We start from the raw sequence: 21,568 nt of genomic DNA, 5'->3' as shown, positions 1-21,568 counted from the left end.
GTGAGTATCAATAAGGACAGATTTTTATAATGGGCTTTATTAATTCTGAGTCATACCAGATATTTGCTGTTTACTATAGTAATAAAGATGAATAATTCCCCTCTCCCCTTTTTATAGTTAAGCAGGAAGGAGCGTGATTTCACAGGGAACAAGGGGGATTAAGTCCCAGGAAGCCTTGAGTTCCATTCCTGGCTTGTCTTCTAGAATTCTAGAATGCACTGTCTACTCTGGTACTTCATAAGAGTGGTTTCTCCTCCTAACAAGTGCCTGCTCATCTATGACTATTAGGGTTGGGGTGCCAAAGTAGAATAGGTTCCCCTTTACCCATGCCAAACAGTGTTGCTGGCCTTGAGCTCAATGAGCTGAAATAATCATTATTTGGGTTATTGTTGATGTTTTATCTCTGTGCGGGGCTTCCCTGGTAGCTCAGACAGTAAAGAATCTGCCTGCAGTCAGGAGGCCTGGGTTTGCACCCTGGGTTGGGAAGATCCCCTGGAGAAGGGAATGGCTACCCACTTCAGTATTCTTGCCTGGAGAATTCCATGGACAGAAGAGTCTGGTAGGCTACAGTTCATGCGATCACAGTTGCACATGACTGAGCGACTAACACTTTCCTCTTTGAGTTACTGATATTTTACTGAAGTCAATTTAAATGCACCTTAAACCAAAATCTGTTTTACAAATGATAGGTTTTATAATAAAGGCTACCTCCAAAGAGTCAATAGAAACAAGGACTATTTCTTTTTTTAAAAACCCTGTTTATTGTCCAATTCTTTGCGAATGATGAGATGGATTGAAAAAGTCACAAAATATTGAGCAGAAGTTGTCACTTCTGAATAGGAAGAGTCCATTTGAAGGATCAGGGGATTGACGTCCTCATTTCAAGGTGAGATGGCCCTCCAGCCTGCAGCGAGGGTCTTGGGAAGAAGGTCCCCCCATTTCTACTTGCTCTCTGAAGCTGCATAGTGTCAATGGACATGGGGGCATTGTCTGGTAGGGACAGGCGCAGATGAATTCACAGTTGTTACCGCATTGTTATTGTCTGAAGCCACTCTTAAGTGGGGGTATGTTACACTTCGTTGTTGTTTATACTACTCTTGGATAAAATGTACCAGATGCTCTTGAGGCATTTGGCAGGGATGAATCCTGTCTTTGTTTGAATCATCTTTCTGGTGATTGTCTTTGGTGCCTTGGAGGAAATGTAATCCCTCAGAAACCTGGACTCTTCTTCTGGATGAAAGTGAAAGTCACTTAGTTTTGTCTGACTCTTGCGACGCCATGGACTATACAGTCCATGGAATACTCCAGGCCAGAATACTAGCCTTTCCCTTCTCCAGGGGATCCTCCCAACCCAGGGATCAAACCCAGGTCTCCCGCATTGCAGGCAGATTCTTTACCAGCTGAGCTACATGGGAAGCCTTTGTCTACTCTTTGTCTACTGCATTTTATTTGGATTATGTTGTCAAGGAGTGGTTAGAGGATGCTGGCCTTTTGCATTGTGTATGGCCCATATCCCTTCTTGAGTTTCAAACAGAACTTCAATGGTTTTTATAAATGAATTAGTTATGGAAGTGAAAACATAAAAAAAAACCCAGGATCTTTCTTTTTTTATAATTTAAAATAGACTTGGCTTTTCAATTATTCGTTTAGCCTGTATTTCATCTTATTCTCATAGTCATACCTGGGTTAGGTGTTGTCAGCAAGGAGAGGACTGGGAATGAATGGTGAGTGGACCCACAGGGCCAGAGATACAGAGGTTCTGCTGACAAGAGAGCTGTCCTTTTGAACCATGGCTAAAGGTCAGAAGTATGTTTTTTGTTTTAGAAAACCTTTAAGACAGTCTTTATTAATGCTAAAATGCTTAGTTAAGCCTCAACCAGAACCACTACACTTATATATATATATTTTTAATATTTTTTCTGTTCAGAATTTTCTCATTTTTTGTTCGTTTATATTTTATGTATTAATTATTTTTGTCCACACCTCAAGACTCGTGGGATCTTAGTTCTCCGACCAGGGATTGAACCTGTACCCCCTGCGTTGGAAGCTTGGAGTCTTAACCACTGGACTGCCCGGGAAGTCCCCTATAGTTCTGTCTTTATCTGTACAGAATAATAGAATGGACACCAATAGCTACTCACTACTCTAGATCCCATAACTCTTTTAAACTTTCTAGTAAGGGTCAAAACGCTTTGCTTCAAGGTCATATTATTCTCAAGAAGCACTTTTTTCTGGCTCTATGCACAGCTTTTCTTACCATGTGAATCCAACTGGCATGAATTCGTTCAGAAATTCTGCTGTAGAAAACCTTTCCTCCTGCCCAGTGATTGCCTGGTACAATTCCCATAGTCTTTTCGTCTAAGGAGATTAGCCTTATTGCAAAGATAGCAGCAGCAGATTCTTGAAGAGATTTGGGTAAGCTTATCAGGTTTCCTCTGATGCTTCTGTGAACCGCCTTTTGATCCAGCAGCACCTGCCTCTTTTTAATGTTTTTGGCTGTACTGAGTCTTCCTCGTGGTGCTTGGGCTTTCTCTAGTTGCACTGCGTGGGCTTTCTCGTTATGTCATGGGCTTAGTTGGCCCCTTTGGCATGTGGGGTCTTAATGTCTTGACCAGGGATTGAACCCACGTCCCCTGCATTGGAAGGTGGATTCTCAGCATGGGGCCACTGGGGAGGTCCCAACACCTGCCTATTGCCGCCAGCCAGTGGAGGGTAGTCAGTAGAGAGTTGTGGACTCTCCTGCATCAGCGGAGTGGGTTGTGGTAAGGGCAGAGGGCAAACCCATCAAAGCTGGCCGCCCTTGGAGTCTTTCAGGGCAGAAGTAACACTTCTCTTTTTCACTCACACGTTCTTCTGTTCTATTGCGGTTGTCCTGGCCACCTCATTATCACCTTATTAAATAAAGTACTTTCCTGCATATCATATGTTTTGGTTTTGGCTAACGTCAGAGTATTGAAAGACAAGCAGTGCTTCATTGGGGAACTACCAGACTGAGCATTTGAGGATTCTGCTTGCAAAATTTTGGGACAGAGAGAGCACAGTGTATCAAAAATGAGCAAAACTGCCTTCTGCGTTCTTTCTGTCCCTAACTGATGTTTACAGGTCCAAAGATGGTAACGGCAGGACCACTCTCCCTGGAGAAAGGGCTCTGGTAGTGAGGAATTTTTATTTTCATGTTTTAGATGATACACCACCTGAAGATGCCATTCCTCTGGTCTTTCCAGAATTAGAGCAGCAACTACAGGTAAGCATTTTTCTATAGAGTCTTTCACTTTTCCTCCTTAGTTTCATAAAATACAGTGAATGGAAAAGTCATCTAATTGGGAAAGACTGATTTGTAGACAGAGTGGAGATTTCACATCATCGAGGTCTGTATTTCTAGGACTCCAGGTCATGAACTCTCAGGTAATGTCTCTGTCTGTTTATCTGGCTATAGCACAAGCATATTAAGAACTCAGGGTATAAACAAGTTCCTATATTTAAAAAAAATTTATTTTTTTAATATAAGATTATCATATTTATTACTCATTGTTCACATTAAAATACATACTTTATCAGATATATTGCATATGTTTCACTATCTGCTCAAAATACTGTAAATCTATTTTTTAAATTTTATTTTATTTTTAAACTTTACAATATTGTATTGGTTCTGCCATATATCGAAATGAATCCACCACAGGCATACATGCGTTCCCCATCCTGAACCCTCCTCCCTCTTCCCTCCCCGTACCATCCCTCTGGGTCCTCCAGTGCACCAGCCCCAAGCATCCAGTATCGTGCATCGAATCTGGACTGGCGACTCGTTTCATACATGATATTATACATATTTCAAGGCATTGAATGGCATTGAATGGCAAGAATGGCATTGAAATATGTATAATATCATATAAAAATTATTTTAACTGAAGGATAATTGCTTTACAACGTTGGTTTCATTTCTGCCATATATCAGCATGAGTTAGCTATAGATGTACATATGTCCCCTCCCTCGTGAACCCCCCTCCCACCTCCCACCCTTTCCCAGCCCTCTAAGTTGTTATAGCAAGCTCCTCCTTTGAAGGCGTTTTGGACGTGGGGGTGGTCTGGTGCCTGCTCTCCTTACCTGTGGATGTTTCTGGGCCATTGCAGTTTTGGCCCATGGTGGGTTGGTGATCTAGTGATAAACTACAAGGGAGACTTGGCATGTGTGGCAAGATTCAGAATAATTTTCATTTCTCAACTCCACCCTATCTCCTCCCAAGTTCTCTGAGAATTCTTAAAAATAGAATGTAATTATTTTAAGCTAAATCTTCTGAATACTTTATGTACTTATGGAAAACCCTAATGAACTTTTTGGCCAACCTGATATTTTGTATGCATAATTTATGGATGATCTATCAAAGATATCCTCTTTTAATACACCAGAATTATTTGGAAGGAGCTAATTTATGACACATTAATTTTCTTCAGATGATATATGATGATTTCAGAAAGATGACTTTAGGAAGAGGTTCTGCTGAAAACACTGGATACTGGCCTTGGGTCAGATGTTCTCTTGAGTACTTCACTTTGCAGTCACATTTAGACCAGTCTAGTAGCGGTCTGGAATCCCATTACAGATATTTGTTTAGTCACCACTTTTTTCCCTCTGAATACCAATTCTGAAAATCTTTGACGGGGGCAGGGGGTTACCACCTCCAGTTAGTTCCCAGCTGATGTTTCTCCTTGACTTATACTTGGCAGTTTTCACATTTGTGGATGTGCCTGGTATCCTAATGCCATTTGAATTTGGGACCCCCAGACTGGAACGGCCCTTGACAGAGGTGGAAAGAACCAAGAATGAGCCCTGTGCAACCCGAGATAGGGTCCTTTTTTTGTAATCTGGAAGCACCCAGGTTGGGTCTGAAGAGTGGTGCTCCACTGCTGGGGTGGTCCCCTGAAAACGTACCCAACATGGGTACATGTTGACTAGACGTGGTGCTGACCCAACATAGGTCAACATCAGGCGTGATCAGACCTCCTGGAGAAGCCCTTACCTCATCTCTGCACGGTCCTGGGTGTCGTCCCAGCCCTCCAATAGAAAGCCTGCCAACAGAGCCATATCAATAATATAGAGATTACTGAAGGTGGTCCAGGAGGTGGGAGGTTATGACCACACAGCTGTCAAAAGACAGCTCCATTCTCCTCTAAAATGTCTTCTGCAGCTATTATCTACAGTACCTCCTTCTTCTCCCGTCCCCATGTGGGGTCTTCCACCAACTCTCCTGATTCCTGAGGTATAACCCCACCCCCCAACCTCTCTTCTCATCATGGAGGACAACTCAGCCGTTCCTCTGCTTTCCAGTCTGGCACATTTACATGACATACAGCCTCCCTTGCTTAGGTTCTGTCCTTCCAGAGGCCTGTGTATGTGCTACTCGTGGTGTAGTTGGGATTGCAAAATAATAACTCTATTTTTTTCCCCAGTCACAGCTTTTCTCCTTTATTTTACTGTTACCTCAAAGCTATTTTATTATCATAGGAGTCAGCTGAAATTAAGGAGTTAACATGTTTTGAAAATAAAAGAGTGAATGTGTGTTCAGATTCTTATTCCCCCATCAATAGTGTGGATCATGAATTCTACTTTTTTGTATTGACAATTTTTTTTCCTTTGGGAACATTAATGGTCTTCTCTGACTCGTGGATCATTCTTCACAGGATTCATAGCACCCCTGGAAGTTATCCAGATAATTCTTCTGTTAAAGTATTGCAAGATCCATTTGAATTTTACAGCTTTAATCCCATTTGACATATACTAGAAATTAAGTCTATTTAATTATTTAATCCAGTGAGACTATTTCATCTTTATTGAGCTTTAATGAATTAGTCAGTTGAGAGGCTGTCTTCTGCTTCAGGGGTTATGATACCCCCAACTTTCCAAACCCTCAGCTTTCACACCCTCAACTTTCTCACCCTAAAATATGGCATTGCTTTTTCATTTTTTTTTAAAGAGTTTTTGATGTGGAACATTTTTAAAGTCTTTACTGGATTTATTACAATATTGCTTCTGTTTTATATTTTGTTTCTTTGGCCACGAGGCACACAAGATCTTAGCTCCCTGACCACATGCCCTGAATTGGAAGGCAAAGTCTTAATTAACCACTGCACCATCAGGGAAGTCCCTATAGTATTGTTTTACCACTTCATGACTAGAGAGAACGTTCCCAGCAGTACAACTAAAAGCACTTAAGTGAGGGCTTGTTTTTTGGGTGAAGGATCTGATTGAGTTTGTTATAAACATTTACCATTAGTCAAGCCATTTGGTTAGCGTTGCCTCTGTCTAAGACTGTTGTCTGTTACCTTTATTATACATTCTAGGGTATGAGTGACTAAAATATATGAAGATAAGGATTGAGAGGGGAAAGATAACACAAAGCTATATCTAAAAGCAGATTCTTATTTCCATGCTTAGCATAAGCATATAAATTTAAGCCACTCTGCAGCAGAAAGTCTCTATATTGAAAGCAATGAAAATGCTTTATGTATGAAAGGAACCATCGATTCCGTGGAGCAGGCTGTCTTTACAGTCAGTTCCTTGTGCTTTCATCACATAATAATGGCTCTTGGAATTTTACCGACCATCATAATCCTCTACGGAAGAATAAAAGTTAGGTTACAGAGGTATATGAGTGCTTTGTGGTTGTAACTGTTTGCTTGAGGATGAACTGATTCTTACTTGTCTCTGAAAAAGTGTAAGTGAAAGTTTCTGACTCTTTGTGACCCTGTGGACTATAAACTGCTGGGCTCCTCCATCTGTGGAATTCTCCAGGCAAGAATACTGGAGTGGGTAGCAATTCCCTTCTTCAGGAAGTCTTCCCAACCCAGCGATCTAACCCAGGCCTTCTGTACTGCAGGCAGATTCTTTACTATCTGAGCCATCAGGGAAGCCCTCAGTTCAGTTCAGTTCAGTTGCTCAGTGGTGTCCGACTCTTTGCGACTCCATGAATCGCAGCACGCCAGGCCTCCCTGTCCATCACCAACTCCCGGAGTTCACTCAGACTCACGTCCATCGAGTCAGTGATGCCATCCAGCCATCTCATCCTCCGTCGTCCCCTTCTCCTCCTGCCCCCAATCCCTTGCAGCATCAGAGTCTTTTCCAATGAGTCAGCTCTTTGCATGAGGTGGCCAAAGTACTGGAGTTTCAGCTTCAGCATCATTCCCTCCAAAGAAATCCCAGGGCTGATCTCCTTCAGAATGGACTGGTTGGATCTCCTTGCAGTCCAAGGGACTCTCTAGAACCTTATAAATATGAAAAGTAATTGATGCTAGGTGATGATTGCTAAGCCCTGCTCTCTGCATACCCTCACATTTAAATCCCACCCATGCACATTGAGTGTTACTTGGACAAGGGGTGTTTTGCCACAAATGATCTCATTTGATCCTTGCAACACTTGTGTAAACTATTATGTCTCTGCTTTAAGGATGAAACATGTGAGTCAAATTTTGGTCTACATAAATTTGCCTGACTAGATCTCTGATTCTGAATCTAGGTAACATTTTTTTCTTTTCAACTGTGGCAGAACCTATGGGCTGCTTAAATTACATGGATAGGTGGAGAATGTCTGATTTGTGAGGTTGCTATACTGTGGTTGTAGAACAGACTTGTAAAATCTGTTCTGACTTTCGGATGTCCATTACACACTCTTTCATAGTTTATAAAATGCAGCTATCAAGTATTTGGTAGTTACTCTACCTACATTTTGACCCCCAAGATTTTTCAGTTGCTTTGCCAAGAATCTGGACATGTTTGAGCATGTAATTCATGGTGCTTCTATTTTCACAGAAGCCAAAAAAAGCCTTGGGCAAGAATAGCAGTGACAAACATTTCTCTTGATGTCTCTATTAATGCGAAATGTTGGGCAAGAGACCTTGGGGGTAAGGTAGGTGTTAAAATGAGCAACTCTATATAGGCCTCAGCCCAGTGGCAGATGGTAGGTTGATTCTATTTTGTGTGGATTCCTTTCCTGGAACTTGGTTTCTAAATTCTTCATGTCCATTAGGGGCAGTGTTTGGGCAGAGCTAGTTTAGACCGTACTGTCGAAAGAAAGGAGGTTCAACTCTATGTCCACTTGTAAGAATGAATGAAAAACATGACTTTTCTTTAGGCCTCTGTTTCCTTTTATTTGAAGAAGAGGCCATGACTGACCTCCCTCTCTTTTCTGAAGGATGGCACAATCCTTTAACAGTCCCAGGGTCTGCTCAGAACCAAATTTGTCTTATTAGTAAAATTTAACCATGTTGCTATGTTTTGGAGATTGTAGTTTGACCTATGGAAGATCCAAAGCTAAGCTTTGTGATCTTTTTTACCCTGGGAAGATTATGCTTTTATAATCAGGTGGAGGGCATGCCAACACCTAGATTGCAATAAACTTGTTAAGGAGAGTGACAACCACCGGGGTATGCACAGTGGCATCAGGCTGACCTGAATTTGGACCATCGCTCCCCATCTACTAGTTTTGTAATTTGGAACATGTTATTTCCTTTTTGTAAACCTCACTTTTTTTTTTTTTCAATTTCTTTCTCTTTTTTTTTGGCCATGCCGTGGGACATGTGGGATCTTAGTTCCCTAACCAGGGATCGAACCCACGTCCCTTGCATTGGAAGCCCCGAGGTGTTAAACACTCAACTTCCAGGGAAGTCCCAAACCTCACTTTTTTGACCTGCAAAGTAGAGAAAATATCTCATATCATTGTGCAAATTAAATGAGATGATGAATAGATATAGCACAGTACTTGGCAAAATAATTGCTCAATTAATATTAATTTCCTGCTTTAGTGAAATTGTTTATTGAATGAGCTATTGAAGTACCAGTATCTTCATATGTGTAAAATGAAATGAGAGAAGCATCTCTTTGGATTTTTTGAGTTAGGAATAGAGATGCCCTCTTCTTTAAGATATTTGGAAAACAAAGACTTTTTTTTTTTTTAAATCAAATTGAGCAATAGCTTCAGTCCCTTCTAAGGTCCTCCCATCTAATATGAGAAGACAGTAACAGGTGTCTCTGCAGTACACATTGAACTTGCTTTTTTCTCAGACAGAGTTTGGTAAGTCCAGAAACTGATGTCACCTCCACAAATAACCAATTTCTTAGCTTTGGTTGTGTACTATAGTATCTTGTTATCCTAGCAGTCTCTCCTGAAACTTCTTTTAGGTCTTGCATCAGTGTATCACTTGCTGTCTGGGAAACAAAGATGGTATAAAATGGAGGATGAGCATTCCAGGATTCTACTACAGTGCTCTTGAACATCCAGATAAAGCACTAAAAAAAGTCCTGCCATTTTCTCTCTCACACACGTATTAAAAAGTATATTACAGCTTTTTTTTTTTGGCTGCTGTGACTACACAGAAAACATATATAGATTACTTGGAGCTTTACAATGATACCTTTATTATTATTATTTTTTGAGCAGCCCAGTTTTTAGGCTATGCATTCTCAGAAACATTTGGGATACTCGACTTATCTGTCCCTTTAATACTGCTTATGTTGATAGAATTGACCTAAATATCCTTCATTCCAATATTATATAATATAATGTTATATTATATAAAATTTTATGTGTAATGTAAAATTATATATGTATAACAATATATAAAATTTTATGTGTTTAATATATTGTATATATGTAATATATAATGATATAATGTGTTATGTAATGTATAAGATATGCTATAATTATTACTTAGTGATGACTTTGACCATGATGTAGATACTATGGAAATGTCAATTCTTAAAATGGTAAAAAAAATATTTACAATTCCGAGATAAAAGAGTTTTCAAATATGGCAGTTAGTCCTGACTGTGGTTTTCCACTTAGTTATAACAGATTACACTTGCTCATTTGGGGACATTGAAATGAGACAAAATTTAAACCAGACACCTTCTGTGCTACCCCCAAAATAAAGATAACACCAAGAATCAAGGAATAAATAAGAAGTCTGCTCAGCAACTGTAGAATATTTATTTCTCTAAATATATCTTCTGTATGGGAAGCTGGGAGAGGAAAATTAAATTCTTACGTTTTTTAAGTGGATGGGGCCAGTAGTATTTGAAGAAGCCAAGTAGAAAACGGAAATGCTTTAGCTGGCTTTGCCCCTTGCGGAGAGATGCTTGGCTTGGTCTGTTCCCACGGGGCTCTTTCCAGAGGACAGAGTCCATTTCGGGAGGAGCTAGCTATAAAACGATGGATAGGATGGTGTGGCTCAAGCCAGCATTCTTGGAACAGAAGCCTGTGGTTTCTCTCTTACTTCATCTTGTTAAATTGGTCCTGATGATTGGGGTGGATACCAGAGATCGTAGTGGTTCACTCACGCTGCCGTGTAATTTAAAGCCCTTGCAAACTCTATCCTTAGGCAGCGGCAGGATGAGGGAGGGGATGGGGGTGAGGAGGAACTGCCTTCTCCTGGGCTCTGACTTCATCCAAACCCCAATCTGTGTCTTGGGAAAGTGTGTTTCAACGTTCGCTTGAGACACTGTCAAGGGAAGGTCTTAATTTAGCCTTCTTAGAACTGGCTGTGTTGTGAGAAGACCAGAGACCACATATTCAGTGTATCGGAAAAGTTGTTTCTGCAGTTTTGCAGAGTTTGTGCTCTAGTGCCCAAAGAATATTTTTATGTTTTCATTTTCTTTTCTTTTTTGCAAATGATGGTATACTTGGGATTTTTTTCAAACTTAAATCTTTGATTTTATATTGGGGTACAACTGGTTGATAGTGTTGTGATTGTTTCAGGTGAACAGTGAAGGGACTCAGCCGTACATATACATGTATCCGTTCTCCCCCAAACTCCCCTCTCATCCAGGCCAGCACATAACATTGAGCAGAGTTCCCTGTGCTATACAATAAGTTCTTGTTGGTTATCCATTTTGAATATAGCAGTGTGTACGTGACCTTCCCAAAGTCCCTAACTCAAATAGGGTATCTTTGGCTTCCATTTCTTTGAAATTCAATATTTCGTTCTTTAAATAAGAATGTGCAATACATGCATCCAAACGAAGGGAGAATTTAGGGCAACTGTGGAGAAAGTAACAAGGAAAATTGCTCTTCATGAAGCGAAAAGAAATTCAGTGTCAACATGGAGTTTACTTATTGCTTGTCCATTCCTAGCATGGGAATATAAGTATGAAAATCTCTTGACGGAGAATAGTCAAAATCAAAGAGAATTGAAATAAAAAATAAAAGTGTTATAGATACATGAGAATTTACTGTATAGCACAGAGAAACGTATTCAATATATTGTAATAACCTATAATGGAAAAGAATCTGAAAAAGAATGTATATATATGTATATGTACACTTATATAACCAAATCACTTTGCTGTATACATCTGAAACTAACACAAAATTATAAATCAACTATACTTAAAATTTAAAAAAAAGTGTTAATTATTATTCCAAGAAGTTAATAGCTGTTTTTCATCTGGTTACTACAGGCATTCTTTTACATTATTTTTTAGGTTTTTATTTCTTTTAGTGTGAGCACATGCTAAATAGTATCTTAAACCAACGTGTGACTGATTGATTCATGAGTGCCAGTAAACTGTCACCTGATGTAAGCCTACTAGTAGCTCCATTTTAAAATTGGAAACCTGATTCCTGTGCTTGAATTTTAGGAACCTATTTCCTCAGGCGAACACTTTATTCAGTGAACTCTGTTGGGTAAATATTGTCTCCTATTTTGAGGGCTTATTAGAAGGGAAGAGAGACTCATGTTTGGTGAAGGCCGTATGGTATGATGCGCACACACACACCCACATTATGCCATGAAACAGTGAGAGTGGGCTGTGTCATGCTGGGCCACACATCCCATTACTCTGTAGTTCTGTTTAATATCAGGTAAATTCCTGTTGGGATGAGAACAATATGTGCTTAGAAAACTCTTGGATTAGTTTCCTGAAATGGGGTAAATGACCAATGATGTTAAATGCCATTCCAGAGACAGTGGGTCCTGCTGACCAGAGGGCACTTTGGTTTGTCCAGCAACATTTGGGTTAGTGGTACACAGTTTCAAGTTATAAAGGGGTAGGGAATTTTAATTCCCTGGGGAGAAATTTGGGAAGGAGAGAAAGATAGGGTGTGAACAAAGTGAGTCTCAGATGGGGAATCCTGCAAGCGATGCTTGGAAGATGGGTTGGGGGCAGCAGAAGGATCTAATGACACTTTTTTTTTTTTCCATTAACTTTTAAAAAAATTGTGGTAAAAACACATAACATAGTGTTAAGTATATTTGTATTGTTGTGTAACCAATCATCAGAACATTTGCATCTTGCAAAACTGAAACTCTATTCTCATTAACCAATAATTCCTCATTTATACGCACCAGCCCCTGGCAACTTAAAAAGATAATTTTACAATATTGTGGTGGTTGTGCAATATCACTTCTCACCTTGCTTAAAAAAAATCTATTTTGCTCTTCAGTGCTTTTATGCAAATTGGAAGAATGTGTATTGGTGCTGAGTTACAAGTCAGGCTGGGTGAAGACAGAGCTCTTAGGGGCAGGAGATTGACATGAACCCTGGCATCATTTTACTCCCTAAAAACCCTGAACACTAAGTATTTTTGGCTTTTTAAAAAGTTAAGAAAAACATCTTAATTGTGGGCAGACTTGAAAATATTGTGATATATAGCATGGTCAGCCTGCTGAGAGCATGTGAGGATATCAAATATATCTTGAAATGCTCCCTTTCCTCATGTCCCTTTAGCATGATTGATCATGCTACCAGTACATAAAAACATCTTCAAATTTCCCACAGTTAAAAACTGCCAACAGGGACTTCCCTGGTGGTCCGGTGGTTAATACTTCGCCTTTCAGTGCGAGGGGGTGCAAATTCAGTCCCTGGTCAGGGAACTAGATCCCATATGCCTCGTGGCCAAAAAACCAAAACATAAAACAGAAGCAATCTTGCAACAAACTCAATAAAGGCTTTTTAAATGGTTCACATAAAAGAAAATCATTTAGAATATACAATGGATTACCTGGTTCTGCTTAGCTGGGTCTTTTTTTCTTAAAGTCATGATAAACCAAGAAGACACATATATTTGAACAATTTAAAAATGAATCTAGGGACTTTTCTGGTGGCCCAATAGTTAAGACTCCTCACTTCCAATGCAGGGGGCACAATTTCGATCCCTGGTCAGGGAACTAAGATTCTACATGCCAGGCATTGCAGCCACAAAGTTAAATAAATTAGTTTAAAAAAAGCTTTTAGAAAAACAATGCCAATAAAAAAAGAAGTCATGAAAACCTTGCCTCTTTAATAAAAAGCATTTCATGTTGGCAAGCCAAGGGGGAAAACAGGCCTCTCGCCTCTTAAGAAAATTATTATTTGTAATTTTCAGTGTTCCTTTTAAACCATAGCAGCAAAGGGCATTTTTCTCCCTTTCCGTGACTTCTCTCATCTGTATCCTCTTTGGCATGCAAGCATGGAGTCCTAGAATTTTCTGGCTGTCACATAGGTGGCTATGCTGAATTCATCGTGCGGGTACCTCCATGTGGCAGCTTATGGGCTGAGCTGAATATAGTTTATGAGTGTTCAAAAGGGCAGGAAATAGGATGTGTTGAGTCTTAGGGCTTTCCAGTAGGCAAATCCTTTAACAGGGCACAGGTGATTTAATAGCAGCTTGGCAAGGGTACCCAGAGTAAATTGCTTTCATTACTCTTACTCTTACACCTGGTCATTTGCCAGTATAACAGGTGAAAATTGAGGAGGGGGTGGTGATTTCTAGGACTAGAGGAGCCAGGAGTTCTGAACGCCTTTGGCGATGGCTTTATCTCCTGGGGTGAGTTGTACTGTAATACTCCTGGGCACTACTTTGCAATTTATTTCACTATAAAAAGGCATAATTGTTCCAACAGGCTGAGTTTATGCTGTGAATGTGTCCATAGGGCGGTGAGGAAAAATACTACATAATAGAATTATTGGATGAATTTCCATAGATTAGAACACAACAGATGTTCCACATAAAGGTTAATTTCATCCACATTTACTCTGAATTTTATTTCGTTTAGAAGATCTCTACTCAGAAGGCTTCATGACAAATAGGAAGGGTTATCTGATTTATCAGTCAGATTTTATAGAATTTTGTAGAACTTTCTAGAATTTTTTTGGCATCTTGGGTGAGACTGCTAAATATGACACCCAAAGAAATCAGTTTCCTTGAAGAATATAATGAGAGGCACAAGTAGTAAGGAATTCATTATTTCTCATTTACTAATATAAAATTAGTGAGATTGTAACCTAGTCAGACACATAGCATACATATTTAAGAATACTGTGAAGAGAAGGTTAGACAGAAGAGCCTGTATAACGATTAAGTGATCTTTCTCAGGTACTGGGCTTCCCTGGTGGCTCAGATGGTAAAGAATGCAGGAGACCTGGGTTCAATCCCTGGGTTGGGAAGATCTCTGGAGAAGGGAATGGCAACTCCCTCCAGTATTCTTGCCTGGAGAATCTCAAGGACAGAGGAGCCTGGTGGGCTAGAGTCCTTGGGGTCGCAAAAGAGTCAGACACAACTGAGCGACTAACACTTTCTCAGATACTATGCAACATTTTTCTATTAAATAATTGAAAAGGGTGATTACAAACCTCTTTAAAAGAATATTAACTAGTTTTTCTCAAAGTAATGTGTTTAATAACACGCTGCTAATTAGAACTTAGAATTGCGAACTGAGGGAAAGCCAATTCTTTAAAAATAAATTCTAGAAAGAAGTCAGCATGTTGTGGTTAGAAAAACTTGTGTGCTGGCTGTTGTCCCCCTCAAGGATGGGAGAAAAGCACAGACAGGAATCCTTGTTCTCTTTGCCTGCACATGTTGTAAGCATCGTTTTATTTGGGATTTGGTCTTTCATATGGTTGGTTAATTGTTGCAAGCATTATTTCCAGGCCAGCATCATTTCTTCAGTTTGGCTTCCTTTCTTTGTTTTTATTTTTTTCTCTTGGAGTATAGTTGATGTACAATGTTGTGTTAGTTTCAAGTGTACAACAAAGTCAATCAGTTATACACACGCATCTTATTTTTTTTAAGATTCTTTTCTCACAAAAGTCCTTACAGACTATTGAATAGTGTTTCCTGTGCTATACAGTAAGCACTTATTAGTTATCTATTTTATGTATAGTGATGTATGTACGTTCATCCCAGTCTCACAATTTATTCCTCCTCCTATTCTCCCCTGGTAACCATAGGTTTCTTTTCTATTTCTGTGACTCTATATATTTATTTCTTTTTGTAAGTAAGTTTATTGGATTCCTTTCTTGGAGGGCTCCTCCTCTCTACGAGTTGCATTTATGCCTCTGGGCATCAGGAATAGAAATCAAGGGGTAATTGAAACAGACAACCGAAATATTCTCTAAAGCAGAGTTTAAGATTCTTAGAATTATAGGGGACTTATTTTTCAGTGCATGGCAGGTAGCTGACCTGTCATGGGTCTCAGGGCTCTGGCCTGGGCCTGAGGGTGCCCTGGAATAACACTGGACGATGCCTGCGGCAGGGGGTGGGGGGGTTGGGTGGGGGGGTTATTGGGCCACTTCTCCATTTGTAGTCAAATAGAATCAGCCAGTCCCTGTCCAGTGTGGATTGACAATGCCATTCTCCTGAAAAACCTCTTCCTCTAAAGATCACCAGGATAGCACAGTGGTTGGCAATTTATTCTGCTACAAGGAAATGGACTGATTTCTTTCTTTTTTTTTTGGTGAAGCCTCTGCCGCCTTGTCATGACTCCATGGAATCCATGCAGGTGTACAAGCAGCACTGCCAGATAGCAGAAGAATACCGCGAGGTGAAAAAGGAGATCGCCCTGCTGGAGGAAAGAAAGTAAGTAGTGTGCCGCCCCCGGGTACCCTCATCCTTGACCGCTGACTGCTGCTCATGGACGGTGGACGGTAGGGGAGGAGGCTGAGCATGGGGGCGAGAGGGAAGGAGACAGGTGGGCAGGAGAACTTTCTGTGGTTCAGGGTTCTGTGCCTTCATCTGTGATTCTAGGAGTGATAAAGAGGAACTGTGCTGGATGAAAGAGACCGGCCAGAGGAACCAGGGCAGTGTGTCCTACTCAAAACTTAACTTTTAACGAGCATTCTTTAATTCAGGAAATCAAAGATGCTAAAATACCGCCTGGAGCCACGTGGTGTTCCCTGAGAATGTGCTCAAAGGCCCAGGGCACTTTGTCTTAGGGTGGATTTTAATTAATCCTTGAATGCTGGCATGCCCACCTCAGGTAGAGAAGCCACTGGGATGGCTCCTTGGGATAAGGTAAATGTGTTAGTTGATTAACTGTATTTTATAGCTCAATAGTCCAGTAAGTTTTCTTTTTCTTTTTTTATCTTCACAGCTTCTATTATCATTAAAGTTCTGCTGAAGGGAGTTAGGCAGTTTATTAATTAAAGCATTCTCACTTTACCTACTCATAACTTTATGCTTCTGAATTCTCCTCCTTTTTTTATATTAAACTTTTTGCTTCGTATTGGAGTATAGCTGATTAACAATGTTGTGAGAGTTTCAGGTGGACAGGAAAGGGACTCAGCCATACATGTATCCATTTTCTTGATTGCACTAAATTCTGCCGATATCAACTCGGTGATCCCCGTTCTTTCATCCTTTCAAAGCATCAGACACTTTTTTTTCATAGCTTTGGTCAGTGTGTACTTACACATTTATTAGGGAGATCTTTTGATGGATATTTGCATCTCCTGCTAAATGGCAAGTGTCCTAAAAACGGAGGATAGTCAGGTGTTTCCCACCATCATTTTCCTGAAGCACAATACATAGCGTGTAGATACTGAATCAAGTTTCGGTGAATGAGTGACACATAATCCAAACATATTGTGAGTCTTTAAGTTTCTGCTCTTCTTCTTCCTACTGCAGTGATACATGGTATCACAACATATTTCTATTTATACTTATATAAAGCATAATTTTTAAATGACTCTAAGGGAAACATATTTTGTTTTGAGAGATTTATGAAGCTCTCGGGACCCTTTGAAGACTCCCCAGAATGGTAGTTGGACAGGATAATATGGTGGGGAGCAGCACTGGTTTTAGGGTCGGACATCATTTATGCTAAGACCAGTTGGCATGTTGCAAATATCTTCTTACTTCCTTGAAGTGAAGTGAAGTCGCTCAGTTGTGTCCGACTCTTTGCGACCCCGTGGACTGTATCCCACCAGGCTCCTCTGTCCATGGGATTCTCCAGGCAAGAATACTGGAGTGGGTTGCCATTTCCTTCTCCAGGGGATCTTCCCAACCCAGGGATCGAACCCAGGTCTCCCACATTTCAGGCAGATGCTTTAACCTCTGAGCCACCAGGGAAGCCCTCTTACTTCCTTACTTTCCTTCAAACATAAAGTCATACCTGGACTTTTGGCTATAGGGCATTGAAAGATGCTCATGAGGAGATGAGAAACACAACTTTTCCTTTGTATGTCTGAGACTTACTTTTTGGTCTAAAGAGTTTTCACAAATTGGTTGGAATGCTTCGATTGTACATTTGCATACAATCTGAGTCCTTCAAAAAGTGTCATAAAGGAACTGAAGATGCCTATCAATAATGTAACCAGTGATGAAGTTAAGAGAGGACTTGTATTATCAGTGGCTTATAAACGTATCTTCCAGTTGGTGTGTATGTGTGTGTTAACTATGGTGTTGTGACAGGAAAAAAAGCCCCAGGTAAATTATGTATTTATTTGTAAATAATAAATATTTTAGACTGAAGTTATAGTGTTATTTAAATTAGCCGCATGTGTAGCTTTTTTTGGGGGGGGTGGCAATACAAGACTTTCCCACTAAATTATATGTTTTGTAAGTGTATATTTTTATATGCTGCATCAAAAAATACAATAGGACAACATTATGAGATCTCATAATACCATATGAGAGTGATTCATTGCTCTCTTATTGAAGCATATTCTCGCTGTTTCTGCAAAACTCATCTTATTTCCTCTCTCAAGCCTATTTGGAAGGGTTTGGAGTTTTCTTGAAATCATGATGTTATCTTTTTTTTTCTCCCTAAGTAATTCACTAGATTTTAGACAAAGACCAGATTCTTTGATTATTTTTTTCCTTTCTTTTTGGTAAAGTCTCTCAAAGTCCTTTTTATTCATTCCAGTTTCTGCCATTTGGGATTGGGACTTGTTACTTCAAATCTTGGTCAGTGTAATATTCTAACTGGTTTCCCTGCCTGTGGTTTCACGTTGCTAGAGAAAAGGACATGAAGTTCTCCGCCTAGATTGTGAGATCTGCCTCAGTATGGTCTTAGTACCTCTGCAGAATGTTTTAGCTCATTCTCGCCTATTCACTTTTCCTGCTTCAGTGCCCTTGCTCACACCAGGCTCAGTCTAGAGTCTCCTTCCTTCCTCTTCATCTGTCCAAATGCTACCCTTGAAAAGAACTTAGCCTGTATCCCTCCCCAACCATCCCACCGTGATCAGCGCTTTTCCTGGGTGAAGAAAAACTTACTGGAATGATTCTTTGGGCACTTTTTGTAGGCTAGTGTTATCAGTAGTTACTCACTGACTGGGCTCAGATGGTAGAGAATCTGCCTGCAATGCAGGAGACGTGAGTTTGATCCCTGTATCGTGAAGATCCCCTGGAGAAGGAAATGGCAACCCACTCCAGTATTCTTGCCTGAGAAATCCCACGGACAGAGGAGCCTACAAGTCGGCTACAGTTCATGGGTCACAGAGTCAGACACGACTGAGTGACTATCACTATCACTGAACTGTATGTCCTGTCTTTCTGATTCTGTCTAGCTCCCTGCAGAGCTCGATACCCTTTAACCTCTCTTTGTATCCCAGTCACTGAATAGGGAGTTGAGCATAGGATAAAATATGAGTTGGGGTGATTTACAGTGGCCGATTATAGGAGATCGTTATATCCACCATGTAGCATTTTTTATTTGTAATTTGTATGGTCTGTATTTAAAATATGGAGTCAGTATCAGAAGTAAAGAATTGCTAAGATAAATTGTTAAAACTGGAAGTATGGTTATGTTTTATATTTGTAAAAAAATGAGCTTGATCCTACAAAGGCTTTGTGCGGTTCATGTTGTTTTTTTTTTAACACTTTACTGAAGTGGGCTTCCCTGGTGGCTCAGATGGTAAAGCGTCTGCCACAAGGAAATGGCAAACCACTCCAGTACTCTTGCCTCGAAAATTCCATGGACTGAGGAGCCTGGTAGGCGGACACGACTGAGTGACTTCACTTTCATTTTACTGAAGTAGAAATTCATTTTGCAACAGATATTCTCCTAAATGGCCTTTGTGTTTAGGCAAGATTGTTGTTCAGTTGCCAAGTTGTGTCCGACTCTTTGTGACCCCATGGACGGCAGCATGCCAGGCTTCCTTGTCCTTCACTGTCTCCTGGAGTTTGGTCAAACTCATGTCCATTGATTTGGTGATGCTATTCAACCATCCCATTCTCTGTCGTCCCCTTCTCCTCCTGACCTCAATCTTCCCCAGCTTCAGGGTCTTTTCCAGTGAGTTGGCTCTTCGCATCAGGTGGCCAGAGAATTGGAGCTTCAGCTTCAGCATCAGTTCTTCCAATGAATACTCTAATTTCCTTTAGGATTGACTGGCTTGATCTCCTTGCAGTCCAAGAGACTCTCAAGAGTCTTCTCCAATACCACAATTTGAAAACATCAATTCTTTGGCACTCAGCCTTCTTTATAGTTCAACTCTCACATTCATACATGACTACTGGAAAAACCATAGTTTTGACTGGATGGACCTTTGTTAGCAAAGTGATATCTCTGCTTTTTAATACACTGTCTAGGTTTGTCATAACTTTTCTTCCAAGGAGCAATTGTCTTTTAATTTTGTCGCTGCAGTGATTTTGGAGCCTGAGAAAATAAAATCTGTCATTATTTCCACTTTTCCCTCTTCTCTTTGCCATGAAGTGATGGAGCCGGATGCCATGATCTTAGTTTTTGGATTGTTGAATTTTAAGCCAGCTTTTTCATTCTCCTATTTCACCCTCATCAAGAGGCTCTTTAAAGGGGAAAAAAAAAAAAAGTCTCTTTAGTTCCTCTTTACTCTCTGCCATTAGAGTAGTATCATCTGCATATCTGAGGTTGTTGATACTTAGTCAAAATAGAGTGGACCAAATGGATTTGACTGAAATAAATCAGCTCTTCATTTTTCAATCATTTGGATGAGCATTTCTTCCTTATATTTAATAAAATGTGACTGATTACGTTGCTTCTGGATATATCTATATCTATATCTATGACTGGATATATATACATCCAGAAAATGGATATATATGACTGAGTTCTTTTGCTGTCCACTGAAACTCTACGACATTGTTAATTGGCTATAACACCAGTACAAAATAAAGCGTTAAAAAAAAGAACAGCCACTGCTTTCAGCTGTGCAGTGAATGTTCCATACCACACTGGGAGGGGCACCGTCCATATTAACCCAGGTGTTTAAGAGAGAGTTTTTACATGTTGGAGCCATGTGGGTACAGGTTAAACTGAACTTCACTCTCGTCTCCAGAGGGGGTCTCCCTGGATCTAGTTTGAGAGACTTCACAGAGGGGAGAGAAGAGTTGATTATATATTATTTTAAATCTTGTCTGTTGGGTGGATAAAGAGAATCAAACATTTTCTAAGATTACAAACTCACAATAGGGTGAATTTAATTTAAAGAATAGTTTCTGGTTTATTGACCAGTGATATACCATCAGCTGCTTCTTACTTTCATTGGGAAGTTTTCTCTTCTCAGTTGAAAAAAAAAAGACAATTTTACTGAAAGCTTTAAAAATTTACCAATAATTCTGACAGCTTTGCAAAACTCTACTATCATTTTTGCCTATTTTTTTCTAACCCTTTTGTATGTGAATAAATATATTTATATAAGTACAAGTATAGTAACATAAAATATATATATACTTTTTTCAATAAATATTATGAGCATTTTTATAGAACACATATAAATTTTGTGTATGTAATGGAAACTCATAGAAATGAGTTTTTTTTTTTTGTTGGGCTATAAACTTGAGTTGGTTATTTTGTTATTGTTTTCTTTTTGTTTCCTCTGTTTTTTTTTTTCCTTGCCATTTCCTTTTTTTCCTTGACATCCTGTGGGTTAATTGAACATATTTTAGGATTCCATTTTTATCTATTTTAGTATTTAAAAAAAATTTTTATTGTGGTATAGTTGATTTACAATAGCAAAGTAAGTCAGTTATACATATACATATATATATTCATATATATATATATATATACACACACATACATATATTCACTGTTTTTTAGATTCTTTCCCATATAGGTCACTACAGACTTATTGAGAAGTCTGTATAGTAGTATACTGTACTATACAGTATTGGAGAAGGAAATGGCAACCCACTCCAGTGTTCTTGCCTGGAGAATCCCAGGGACGGGGGAGCCTGGTGGGCTGCTGTCTATGGGGTCACGCAGAGTCAGACACGACTGAAGCGACTTAGCAGCAGCAGTGCTATACAGTAGATCCTTATTAGCTATTTTTACATATAGTAATGTGTGTATGTCAACCCAAATCTCCCATAGATATTTTATGACATTTGAAATTTATCAC

General features: G+C 39.7%; 1 protein-coding gene across 4 annotated transcripts in view; it reads left to right on the top strand.

Annotated features, from left to right (window-relative positions):
• MAP3K7CL (MAP3K7 C-terminal like) overlaps window positions 1-21,568 on the top strand; it is a 48,286-nt gene that overhangs the window by 15,558 nt on the left and 11,160 nt on the right. For all 4 annotated transcript variants that reach the window (XM_027540877.1, XM_027540614.1, XM_027540788.1 and 1 more), the window contains 2 exons: window positions 3,183-3,244; window positions 15,712-15,827. In XM_027540877.1, the coding sequence (XP_027396678.1) occupies window positions 3,183-3,244; window positions 15,712-15,827 (178 nt within the window). The remainder of the gene's footprint in view (window positions 1-3,182; window positions 3,245-15,711; window positions 15,828-21,568) is intronic.

This window comes from Bos indicus x Bos taurus, chromosome 1 (assembly GCF_003369695.1).
Source record: "Bos indicus x Bos taurus breed Angus x Brahman F1 hybrid chromosome 1, Bos_hybrid_MaternalHap_v2.0, whole genome shotgun sequence".
Taxonomy (NCBI): Eukaryota; Metazoa; Chordata; class Mammalia; order Artiodactyla; family Bovidae; genus Bos; species Bos indicus x Bos taurus.
Note: the sequence above shows the minus strand (reverse complement) of the source record. Positions and strands in the feature narration are given on the sequence as shown.